Here is a 12,673-nt window from a genome sequence, read left to right as displayed (position 1 = left end):
AACCTTCTACCAAATTTTAATATTTTAATAACAATTCATGTATTTATCCCACGTTAATTAGAGGGATAAGATTAAAATACCATACTTATATGTTCCTATATATTGGCTCCGATTCAATGTATAATGGTATAATGGGGTTTTCTATTCGATTACGCAATATTATGTCAATTAAAAGTTTTAAACCTTGTAAGTTGTAACACATCGATCTTAGAAGCACTGCCCTGCGACTTAGAACTCTAAGGTGAGTCAATATTTTCATCAATTCTTCACACTAATAAATAAATCATCAACTATCGGATCGCGCATGGTTAGACTTCATGTTCAACAACTTAATTAAACTTCATGGTATAAGAAAGTATAATATCTGTAGTCATTGTGACCTTGAACGGCCAGGGAATTCTAGCAAGACTTAAAATGGTGTCAAAGAGAATCACAATTAATTTGTTGGTTTCTTTGTTCTTACTATTTTTTATCATCAAATTTGTCATTTTGAAAAATTGATCCCTCCGGAAAACAGTTTTGGTGAAAGACCTGGTGGTTGGCAAATTTTATTATTCATAGAAGATTAGGTGATCGTTTATAAAGTAGGGTCTGATATTAAGAATGTTGGTATAACATATGAAAACTGTTTTCAGATTGCTATATATAGATAGATCATTCCAAAGTTAGAGTAAGCAATTTTTTTTAATCTTTTTGAATTGATATAGAATATATGAGTGATATATATAAAGTGTGAACAACAAATAAAATTACCCGATCGATATCATAAAGGGATCCTCATTATAAACTCTAGCATTTGGATTTTTGCGTTTGCTTAACATTGTACAAAAGTAAATTATTTACTGATTCAGATAAGATATCACATGGAATGTAAAATCACAAAAGTAGCGAAATAGTACATATTTTAAATATATGAATATATGTTTGTTTGTATCCAGTTAAACATATATATGAATTGACCTAAGTCGGCATATATATTACTATTAGTGAGTCTGATTTTCTTTGTAAGGAAATAAATAAATGGAATCACTTACTGAATTTACGTGTTAAAATTGTATCATGAAACTTTTACTTGTCACAATATATAATAATTCTTCATCATTAGAATAAATATTTTATTGAAGACATTATTATTATTGATATGCCACTGTATTTTTTTTTTTTTTGAGTCGTTGATCTACTATCCTGAAATTATTGTTTTTCTTGTAGCTTTGAGTTTTCTATTTTTTTACCCAACATTTATTTTAGGACACTGCTTAGAAAAAAAAAATTAAAACTTTTCAATGTTAATAAATCTACGTGGACTGTTTGACAACAAGTATAGGGCGGTGGGTAGGACCCATCAAAGTCAGAAATAATGACGTGGCGACAAGTTGTATCCGATCGCTGACTCGTGACTGTATGCCACGTAGGATTCCACTTGAAATTGGACCCACATATCTGCCTGGTTTGATTTGCCACGTCAGATAAAATCCTCGCCGCAGTTTCCTCTTCGTGTAGAACTCTTCAGGATCTGTCTTAACAAGTAGTATATGAAATATGAAATTATCATGATGATCAAATTTAACAAGTATACGTTTTATTAATTAATGTTTTCTTCATCCTTACTGAAATTATTGAAAAATATCCCCAAGCTTATAAAAAAGTAAGTATGAAAACTAATTAGACTTTGTTTCGTAAGGTTTTTTGATTAATTATAAAATGTTATTTCATTTAGTTAAGAATGCGAAAAAATACACTCATAAATCTAGTATAATAACTTTAATTAATGACATGTAAGTACTATGTTAAAAAGTTGAAAACGACTATCATATGAAAAGGGACGGAGCATATTGTCTGCGCCATTGAAAATTGAAGTGTCAATTTTTATCAAAACGCTATTTTGAATATGTAATCAAATTGCTAATTTTTATTTCAACAAATGGGTATTGACACGTAATTTACATCTGTAAAGGTAGGCCAGCGGAAAAGCTGATTAAAGAAACAAAAAAGTGTTGGACGGCTAAGATGGCCCCATAACGATGTGTCCTACTATTTTCCCATTTATTTTCTGAAAATGGGAGTAAATACATCAATAATAATTCATATAAAGAATCATTAAAATCTTAGAATACTTTAAAAAACTAACAGAAGAAAAGACTTATATACAGTAGAACCTCTATAAATTAATAAGGTCGGGACCATGAAATTTTATTAATTTAAAGAAATTTTAATTTATCGATAAATTAATAATTAATTTATCGATAAATTAATAAAATATTAATTTATGAAAAGATTTTTAATTTTCATAATTTTGAAAATTATATATTACAAAATAAGATACTTTTGTTATCATTCATATTTTTAAAGAATTTTCTTAATTTATAATATGTCTATTGTAATTGCTAAGTTTAGAGTTTAGGTAAAAATGATAGATGTTAGAAGTTTAGAGTTTAGAAAAAATTTCTACTAGTATCATTCATGTTAATGATGAAGTCGAATAAGATATTGCGGTAATTTTAGAACCAATTATATATAAAGAAGCAATTATAACATTTAGAACTCTTTGTAATTTTTGGATGCGATTTGAGAAGACGACAATAAAAGATATTAGAGATGAGCTCCAATAAGAATACAAATTCAGAATATGCAAACAACAATAGAGTCATATTTCAGTATTTCAGTAGATTTTCTTATATATATATATATATATTTTAATATTATTTGATGATTAATTTATGATATTGATGGGACTATAATTTTACATAGGATTTCCAAAAAAAATATTATCTTATTAATTTATCAAAATGTGTTATTTTTTACACCGGCCCAACTCGAGACCGGAAAAATTTATTAATTTATAGCGAGTATTAATTTAAAGAGTATTAATTTATAGAAGTTTTACTGTATCGGGTTTAGAGAATCTTACGAAAGTAAATTTTGTAAACTCACCGTGAATCTTATAAAAATACATACCATCCTTTGTGTCAAGAACGAGAAAGGTAAATTAGATAAGGTAAATATGTTACTGTATATGGATAATTTTCTTGTCTAAGTTTTATTCATATATAACATGGAGATAAGCAAAATTGTATATATTATTCCCTTTTTCTGTCTTAGCCATATAGTAATGCATCAGTTGTTCTTGAACTAATATTTGTTCACCGCAACAGCTAAACAAAAATTAGTAAGACTCATCATATATTAGTTTGATAAAACATTCGTTTCTGATTTGTATAGAAATAAATCTACATATTATATAGTACAAAATATCGCCATGCAGCACATATATAGTTTTTGTTACCATTCAGAAAAATGGTCAGACCATCTATGGTATATGTTTGTGTGTGTTTATTATATTATGATTATCTCTGTAAATATAATTTGTGTTACTTTTTTTTGTCGACAATATAATTTGTGTTAGTATTGTCATTTTGTCAACATTCAAATTTAAATTATATTTTTTTGTTATAAAAAGAAAATTAATACTGTATTAATAAAAAGGTAGGTCTTCTCGTACACTTTATCATTAAATAATAATATTTCATTCAGATCTATATTAAAAATAAAGTTGGAAATAATTCGCTTTTTTGCATCGGAATTATGGTTAGACGACCCCATGCGGGCATGCCTTGAACATGTGTAATCCTAAAGTCGGACAATCTTAAGTATAATTGTCTCTTAATTGCAGCTGTATTATTTCTCGACCGTTCGTTTTGAGCACCAATTCAGTTCAACGGTGACAGATCTGCCATTTGTTGATGATTCATTGGTCGGCCACATGTGAAGATTGACCCATAATGTAAGAATCTCTCTCCGTCACCAAATAGTTGGCCACCACCGCTAAACCAAAGATCGAATCTATTTTTCTAATTTGTTTACTAAACTTCTGATCCAATCTTATCTCTGCTAAGCTAACTTAATTTCTACTGTCCAAAAACTGAAGCTAATTTGTTATATAATTTTTTAATATATATATATATATATTAAAGATAATTTTTTTGTTGCAAGAATCATGCTAAGCTAATTGAACAAGTTTCTTAAAATAGTTCAACCAGTTATATAGTTATAGTACTTGATTGAATGGTAAAGTGATTTTTGGGAAAATAAAATCACAAGAGTATTTTTGCGATGTTGTCTATGAATTTCCTATTTTTCCATGATCATTGATGTGTAACATACGTTATAAACTTATAATGAGTCAAAACGTTTTAACAAATTTAACAAAAAAGGTAAAATAATAATAACAAATATTAACAAAAATAGTAAAAGTAGTAAAAATATTTATTACAAGATAGTTTTAAAAAATATTTTACCTTTCCTATCCATTCAAAAATAGACATGTAAATCGATATAATTTACTGATTATAATGATATTTTTTTAAAATATATTTTCTTCTAATGTACCACAAGTTTTATAAACTCAATGTTTCACAGTTGACGATGTTTGATGTCTACACGTAATCTTAACACCCATTCCCAAAAAAAAATGTCTACACGTAATTACGTACAAAAAAGTATTTGAAACATTTATACGTGAACCAAATTTTTTACTAACCCCCGACAACTGTGAAAACCCGGATATTAATATCATAATATAGTATGATCGATTCAAACTTTGATAATCACAAGAAAATCTTTTAACAAGGAGCTTGACGTACGTTATCGTGTCTTGGGTTTTTAGAATATTTCTTGTGCTTGAAGAAAACTACAGATTTTTAGAAATTACATAAGAGAATTGGATATGATTACCATTTTAGTACTGTATATACTTCTGGAAAGAGCGTTCTACTTTTCAGAGTTGTCATTTACAAATTCCTTTTCTAAAGCACATTCTTCTTCTTTTTTTCTGCTTCATTCACATCAAATTTGGCAACTAAAATGGTCCCTCTAGAAGAGTATTTTATTTAATTAATATCTACAACTTTACAATACATAATTATAAATAAATAAATCAAACTTGGGTGCACAAAAAAATAAAAATAAATAAATAAATAAAAACTTTATAATACATTCATAGATATCCACATGCATTCACATGCACAAATGTTGATGATATGATGACGTTGAATTTTAACGTTCTAGGACAATAAATTCTAGGTAAAGCTTTTTAAAAATCATGATCAGTATATGTAAATATTTAAAATAGAAAGAAGACCAAACGCATCCAAAAAACTAAAGACAAGACGGTAAATATTATGAATAAAATCCATGAATATTACATTGATCTCAAAAAGGTTTTTTTTTTGTCCGTGACCAATTTTTATAGTCGTTCAATGGCTAAAAGGTTCGAATCTTTCCATTGCGAATTACTATTTAATCATGATATATTGGCCACTATAAACACTTTTAAATGATCTACTATATGCACATTCAAGTATGGGCTATGGGTTGGAGATTTCATATGATCTACCATGCACATTCCAAGTTGAATGCACATAGGGTTGGAATTGGGTTTCAGTTTAGCTCAGTTAAGAGAAAATCAAGGATCGGAACTGGTTTAAGACTCCGAGTGAAAAAACCTAGTTTGATCCTCTTCCTCCAGCTAGCCAAGATAAAAGGGTTGCTTACATTGATATTTCCGAATTTGTACCTCTTGTCCCGTTAATTTTTTTTTCTTTTCTAATTTCACTCCAATAGAATCCACTACAAATTAAAAACCCCACAAGGCCACAATTGGGTTAAGGAAACTGACAATAGCCCAACTACACGAATTTATTCTCGGATAAGTTATATTAATTCCCCACATTACATATGTACATAGGACAGTCCTTTAGACGTGTTACGTGTATCCATACAACTATACGTGCATTATAGACTACCTATATATTTAGACAATTCTGATTTGAGACTGAGATTTACAAGATTATAGGATCACCACATGACCATTTCTTCAAGCTCCAAATATAAACTTCCCTCAACAAAACACACCAAAACTCTCTTTCTCTTCATCTCTCTTCTTTCCTCTATAGCTATCGTAGCATTCTAATCCAATCCAACGGTTGACATTGTCTAAGATCTTATTAGATCAACAAGAGAATTTGATTATTTTTGTTTAGTTTTTTTGGTTAGAGGAAAATTAAGATGGCTTTGGATGATGAGAAGAAGGAAGGAGAAGCTTCGGGAGAGACATCAGAAAAAGAAATTGGGTTAAGCAGACAGAACAGTCAGAGCTCTTTGTCTCCGACAGAGGATGATGAAGACGATGAAGACAAGAAGCTCCAACTCGGTCCCATGATCGCTCTCAAAGAACAACTTGAGAAAGACAAGGTTTAATTTATCTTATTTGTTTAGATAATAATATATTTTGTATGAATTTTGTGAAATGGAAAATCAATAATATGATTTTTCTTGCACCAAATGGAAAATTAAGGATCTAATAAAATTTTATATTTTCTACGAATGAAGGATGATGAAAGCTTGAGGAGATGGAAGGAACAGCTTCTTGGCATCGTGGATTTAGAGGATGTTGGAGGTAAACCAAATACATAACTTGGTTTAGATTTATGGTTCGTAACTGGTTTTAGAATATCGATTAAGACTCAAATGTGTATATAGCTCTCAAATGATTAAAAAAGTTTATTAGGGTGATAGGGTCTCAGTAGTTCTGATTCAAGTTAAGTATTATGTACAAGAGGGACGAATCATGCATGTTATAGTTGAATGACATTTTGGCTAGCTTACTAAAAAATGAAATGCAGAGACACCGGATCCGGTAGTAAAGATACTAGAACTCACAATTAGATCACCGGACAGAGAGGAAATGGTATTGACGATACCCGAGGATGGGTTGCCGAACCCGAAAGGCCCTTGGTTTACCATAAAGGAAGGTTCTAAGTACACTCTCGTCTTCAACTTCCGTGTCACAAACAATATCGTTTCAGGCCTTCGCTATAACAATACCGTATGGAAAACTGGCGTTAAGGGTAACTTTTTTTCTTTTCTTTGTTTAACGTTTTTTTTCGAATATTTCCTTTTGGTATATTTTTTTTTGTTTTTTTTTTTTTTTGAGCAGTGGATAGTACGAAAGCAATGCTTGGGACGTTTAGTCCTCAAGCTGAGCCTTACCAACATGTAATGCCTGAAGAAACGACACCGTCTGGTATATTTGCTAGAGGATCCTATTCCGCAAGAACTAAGGTATATATATTATTCCTTGCGAGAGATAATGAAGCATTTGGTTTTCATAACTAGAATTTAGTTAATTTTACCAAATTTGATGAGTTTGAGGCTATCTTGTTACATATTTCAGTTCGTTGACGACGATAATAAGTGCTACTTGGAGATCAACTACACCTTTGACATCCGCAAGAGTTGGCAATGATCCACCGAATCATACATTCTCTCAAGTCTAAACCAAAGCTCATTTTGATAATTTTTTTTTATTATTATCTTACATTCGATTATGCAGACTAGAAAATTTTTATTTTAGCTTTCGATTAAATGAGCATGAATAAGATACCATTTTTGCTTTTGTGATATTTTCTCTTCACTTGTTAGATTTCGCAAACACACAAACTTTGAGAACCTTCTCACTTCTAAAGTGAAAGAAATGTATAAATAGACTGAACATTATCGAAGAAAATACATATAAAAGATGGGTAACCAATAGGAAAATAAGTGAAACTATATACTTCATATTCTCTGTTTAATCAAGAAATAAAAGAACAAAATATTCATCGCGGTAAAAAAAAAATAACTCGAATGTCTCGTATCAACCAAAACACACAAATAGGTTCCGAAGCCAAAAGAATTTTAATCGTCGTGACTAGCGTGTCCACGTTTAACCATTAGTTGATGCATGGTTTGAACTTAGTAGTATGGGATTGATGGTGGAGGAGGTGACGCGTAAGAGACACCGCGGATAGGCGGAAGAGGCGTGTCCTCGTAGGTTGGAGGCGGCGGAGAAGGTGGTGTTGGTGTTTGGTAGTGATGGTCGTTACTTGGACTGTCGTTGCATCCCTTTGGTGGTGGTGACAGATACTCCGGTGGTGGCGGAGAGTGGTTTGGGCTTGCCGGAGGATAGTAGACCGGTGGCGGCGGTGAAGGGCTTTGTGTCACCGGCGGATAGTAGACTGGCGGCGGTGGAGGGCTTTGTGTTACCGGAGGGTAATATACTGGTGCCGGAGGTGGACTTTGTGTAACCGGCGGATAATAGACCGGCGGTGGCGGAGGTGGGCTTTGTGTAACCGGCGGATAGTAGACCGGCGGTGGCGGAGGAGAATGTGTTACCGGTGTGTAGTAGACCGGTGGTGGAGGAGGACTTGTTGTTACAGGTGGGTAGTATACCGGAGACGGCGGTGGCGGAGATTGAGCGGCGTAGTAAGTAGCCGGTGGTGACGGTGGCGGAGAAGACGTGTATTGGTAGTAAGGCGGTGATGGATAATATTCCCTTGGTGAAGGAGTTTGCCAATATTGGGGAGGTGGCGGCGGCGAGGGACTTTGTGCTGTGGGTGGACAGTTAACTACGGGCGGAGGTGGCGGAGGAGATGAGTAGACATACGGCGGAGGAGGAGATGTCGACGGCAGTGGAGGTGATGAGTAAATATATGGCGGAGGAGGAGATTGTGGCGGCGGGGGCGGTGGAGGGTATGCTCTCACGGTAGGCGACATTCCGGAAGAAGGAGGAGGAGGCGGAGATGGCTCATACTTTGGCGGTGGCGGAGGAGGATACGCCTTGACAGAAGGCGACATTTTAGAAGAAGGCGGTGGCGGAGTTGCTCTAAAAGTAGGCGACATCTTAAAAGAAGGCGGCGGCGGGGTTGCTCTAAAAGTAGGCGACATTCTCGAAGACGGAGGCGGTGTTGCCGGCGGAGGAAGTACTCGGACGGTAGGTGACATCCTAAAAGACGGTGGCGGCGGAGGAGAGAAAAAGTTGTTGCAACCAAACTTACTACAATCAACAGGACGTGAAGCTGGAGAAGAACACTCTTCAGACGATCTTTGACGTTCTTTACCAGCAATACAGTTCATCGAGCCATTAACCGCCACGTCATCTCCCGAAAGAGCTGCGCATCTCGGTGCATCGCCAGTGAAGAAGTTGGAAGAGTAAGTGAAGTTCTCAAGGTTAGAGAGCTGACAAATGCTACTTGGTATAACTCCTGTGAATCTATTGTTAGCAACGTTAAGCTGTTCCAAACTCTTCATGTTTCCAATGCTTGATGGTAACGGACCACTTAAACTGTTGAAGCTGACGTCGAACACAGTCACATTCTTGAGGTTTCCGATCTGTGGTGGTAAGCAACCGGTTAAGTTATCGTTAGAGAGGATGATCTCGTTAAGAGTCTTTCCCATTAAACCGATACTACCAGGTATGCAACCTCCAAGATCGTTATCAGCAAGAACAAGAGCTGAAACAGGAGAGTTTCCCATGTTTTCTGGTATCCCAAACCTAAACCTGTTATGGTTCAAGAATATTGCGTCGAGCTCTTTATCGAAAAGCTTAGCTGGGATACCGCCTTCGAACTCGTTGTAACGAAGATCCAAGAACTTGAGTGAAGGTAAAGACAAGACAACGTTAGGGAACTTCCCAACGAAACGGTTGTTACTTAAATCAAGCTCGAAGAGAAGCTTCATATGTTTAAACGTGATAGGAACTTCTCCACAGAAGCGGTTTGAGTTGAGATGGAAGAGAGCAAGATCAGTGAGGAGTCCAAGCTCACGTGGTAAATAACCAGCCATGTCCGCATGGTTAAGATCAATACCCGCAACAACTCGAGTTTTCGAAGAAGGAGAAGGAGCACAGAAGATACCGTTGTAGGAACATACATCAGAGCCATTCCAGTTAGCTGTGAAGTTAAAAGGATCAGAGAAAATAGCTTGTTTCCATGACTGAAGAGCAATGTAGGCTTGTCGAAGACTCGGGTTTTCGAAGGTGAGACTTGGGTCTACTTTGATACCGTCACCGCTTATATCATCATCATCATCATCATCAGCGGCTCTAATCTGCAAGAAACAAGCGGAGAACAAGAGGAAGAGAAAGAAGAATAAACGAAGAGAAGAAGAAGCAGAAGGTAACAACAACATTGTTTTCTTTGCTTTGTTTCAAAGAGAGTTTGAGAAAAACTTAAGAGGTTTTTGTTGGGAGAAAATGTAATTTTTAGCACATGGGACAAGAGACCCTACCTCACTAATTTTGTGACATCTAAGAACTCCATGTGCTTGTTTATAAAATAAAAACACTCAGAAGTCGTATCTAAATTTCTTATAGAATTATTTAGTAATCAATCAATTTGTGTTATAGTTTAATATTGACATATTGATTGGCACGTCTAAGGGAGGAGACAAAAGACTGACCTTTAATTACGCGGCCATAGATTGGAGCCACCGTCACCGACTTTAAACTCTATATAGTATAAACTTGGATACATGTCCCCAAAGATTCTCTGAAAGCACCTACATTAAAACGCGTTTCTCGATAATTCAAAATAATATGGTTTTAAAATGTACAACTCTTAAAAGGACATGAATGCACATCTATCTATCTGTATGTATGCTATAACTTGGATGCATGTCTGTCAGAGACAATATATAACATACAGTATCTTCAAATATACTTTTTGATCTTTTTTAACGAACATAACTGTTCAAATCTCAGCTGTTGGTTAAAGCATTCCTCTGTTTTATTTAAGTTAGCTGTATCTCCATGTAATCCTTGTGCATTGTAAGAAACTTGGAGCTTAAATCTCTATTGACAGGTTAAAATGTACAAGAAGAAAAAAAGCTCTACGGATTTGGTAAAATGAAGTAAACTCAACATAAAACTAGCTTTAAACTTACTTCATTCTGCATTTATCTTAAGCAGCATCTATTGGATAATGACGAATCACAAAAGATTCAATGCTAATTTAGAGAGACCAGAGAGTTGTTTCACCACTTAAAGCTTAAACCCACACTTAATCGCTGATTTCGGCGCCGTCAAGTTACGCTCCGGCGAGAAAGTTTCATTCTACAAAAAAAAAAAAATTCTCTATTTCTTTTCCCTTTATTCATTGTTTAAATTGTTCCAATTAATATATTATAGAACACTTTATAAACTACTCCCTCCGGACCCTCCCTTCTATTTTTAGATCATTTTTTAGATTTATCTATTTTTTAAAAAATTGATGGTTTTTTTTTTCTCACAAATTAATTAGATTATTATTTGTTTTAATTTTTAATAATTGATATTATGCAGATTGTTTTCTCATTGGTTGAATTTTGTTTAGATAGATATAAAATGATGTTTTGTCTAGAAATAAATAAAAATTAAATGAGGAACATTTTAAACATTTATTTTAGGCTTTTGCATATAATTTTAAAATCTAATATAGTAAGGATCATTTTTCATAATTTATATCTAGACATCAATTGACAAAAAAGTAAAAGATAATATGGCTTGAAGACTAAGATTTTACCCAACGATACATAAACTTTGCATTATGGTCCGCATTTGTGAGATAGATCCCATCATCTTTAGCATCCCAAAACGTTGTTTTACCAAATTTTATTATAAAATCATCAGGATTTTGTTTATAAGCCGTAAAAGTAACAGATGATTTAAATCCAACTCCATGTGATAATGTGCAGTCAAACTTAGTCCCACCAAAAAACTTATCACCAAACTTAAATGTATATAAGTATGGACGACGCACAAAGTGAATACCGAGATCGTCTTCATCGGATATACAATGAATCTTCAGAAGATCATCATTCCTTCCGAGAGAGTTTTTGATATGGACTTGGTTTTTTGGAAACATTTTGCTAGCATTGCTCGATTCAACACTCAAAGCAATTAAAATGATTATAACAAGAAAAGTATTCATAGTTTCGAACAATTTTTTTCTTGAAATTTTTGTTTCAGTTTTTGAAACTCAATTCACCCAAGAAATTTATATATGTTTAATTGACTTCATATCCTTGCATATTTTATAAGGTAAATTAGGTATAAAACGTAAGTCAAAAATAACTTAAAAGAAATACTTGACTCATTTAATTGGGTAGGAACGTATTTAAATAATTAAGTTCCAAACTATACAATCTAATGCACATTAAATATAGTACTGATAGATAGCTCGATTTGTTTTGTTTTTCATTTACAGATGGTCATGTTTAGTATTTTGGCCTAAAAATTAGAAAATTATTACATATTATGGGTCTTTTTGTGGATTAAATATAACTTAGGTTTCTAACGAAGATTTAAAACTCAAATTAAAAAGGTGATATAAATTAATATGATGAGTAGTTAAAAAGATCAATACTGATGTGGCGGAAGGAGAAGTGAGAAAATTATATATATATAATCAAATTTTTTTATATATCAAAAATACTACTTTTACATCTGTACTATTCTCATATCGAAAAAGTTGTGATTTTAATTAGTAGAGCCTAGAGACCATCTGAAAATGAAATTTCTTTATACCAGATTATGTGTATATCAGATTATTTAATTTTAGGATTATAATATTTGGAAGACAAATTATCGAATTAAACAGGCCGAGACAGGTAAGGCCCATGTGCCCTGGGATCATTTGGTTCCTTTCTCTCTTTTTTTTTTCATTTTAATAAACAAAAAAAGTAAACTAATAGTGATAGGACTTGGGACTTGGGAGATATCCAAATGTTGAATAATCATTTTATTTCTCAAAGAATTTCATATTTACTACTTAATATATACAAAATGATGTCAGGTAAATGAATCATGAGCAAATGGCAA

At 33.2% G+C, this 12,673-nt stretch overlaps 2 protein-coding genes and 1 pseudogene across 2 annotated transcripts; 1 reads left to right on the top strand and 2 right to left on the bottom strand.

Moving 5' to 3' along the window:
• Nucleotides 1-5,740: 5,740 nt before the first annotated feature.
• Nucleotides 5,741-7,460, top strand: LOC104714584 (rho GDP-dissociation inhibitor 1). Its single transcript, XM_010431998.3, has 5 exons — nt 5,741-6,249; nt 6,388-6,454; nt 6,681-6,905; nt 6,995-7,119; nt 7,232-7,460. The coding sequence occupies exons 1-5, from the start codon at nt 6,064-6,066 to the stop codon at nt 7,301-7,303; spliced, it is 675 nt and encodes a 224-aa protein (XP_010430300.1). The 5' UTR covers nt 5,741-6,063; the 3' UTR covers nt 7,304-7,460.
• Nucleotides 7,461-7,498: 38 nt separating this feature from the next.
• On the bottom strand, nt 7,499-10,136 carry LOC104716046 (leucine-rich repeat extensin-like protein 2). The gene has a single exon (XM_019230247.2). The coding sequence runs from the start codon at nt 10,003-10,005 to the stop codon at nt 7,792-7,794; it is 2,214 nt and encodes a 737-aa protein (XP_019085792.2). The 5' UTR covers nt 10,006-10,136; the 3' UTR covers nt 7,499-7,791.
• Nucleotides 10,137-11,268: 1,132 nt separating this feature from the next.
• On the bottom strand, nt 11,269-11,783 carry LOC104716045 (S-protein homolog 7 pseudogene; annotated as a pseudogene).
• Between the last annotated feature and the right edge of the window lie 890 nt (nt 11,784-12,673).

The sequence above is a fragment of the Camelina sativa genome, chromosome 9, assembly GCF_030686135.1.
Source record: "Camelina sativa cultivar CO46 ecotype springtype chromosome 9, ASM3068613v1".
Taxonomy (NCBI): domain Eukaryota; kingdom Viridiplantae; phylum Streptophyta; class Magnoliopsida; order Brassicales; family Brassicaceae; genus Camelina; species Camelina sativa.
The sequence above is the reverse complement of the archived record's forward strand: the minus strand, read 5'-3'. Positions and strand labels throughout refer to the sequence as shown.

Excerpts from the sequence above, each read along its gene's own strand:
- LOC104716046 (XM_019230247.2), bottom strand. The coding sequence starts at position 10,005 with ATGTTGTTGTTACCTTCTGCTTCTTCTTCTCTTCGTTTATTCTTCTTT.
- LOC104714584 (XM_010431998.3), top strand. The coding sequence starts at position 6,064 with ATGGCTTTGGATGATGAGAAGAAGGAAGGAGAAGCTTCGGGAGAGACA. Across the intron at positions 6,250-6,387 it reads AACAACTTGAGAAAGACAAG|GATGATGAAAGCTTGAGGAG; the intron begins GTTTAATTTATC and ends CTACGAATGAAG. Across the intron at positions 6,455-6,680 it reads GGATTTAGAGGATGTTGGAG|AGACACCGGATCCGGTAGTA; the intron begins GTAAACCAAATA and ends AATGAAATGCAG.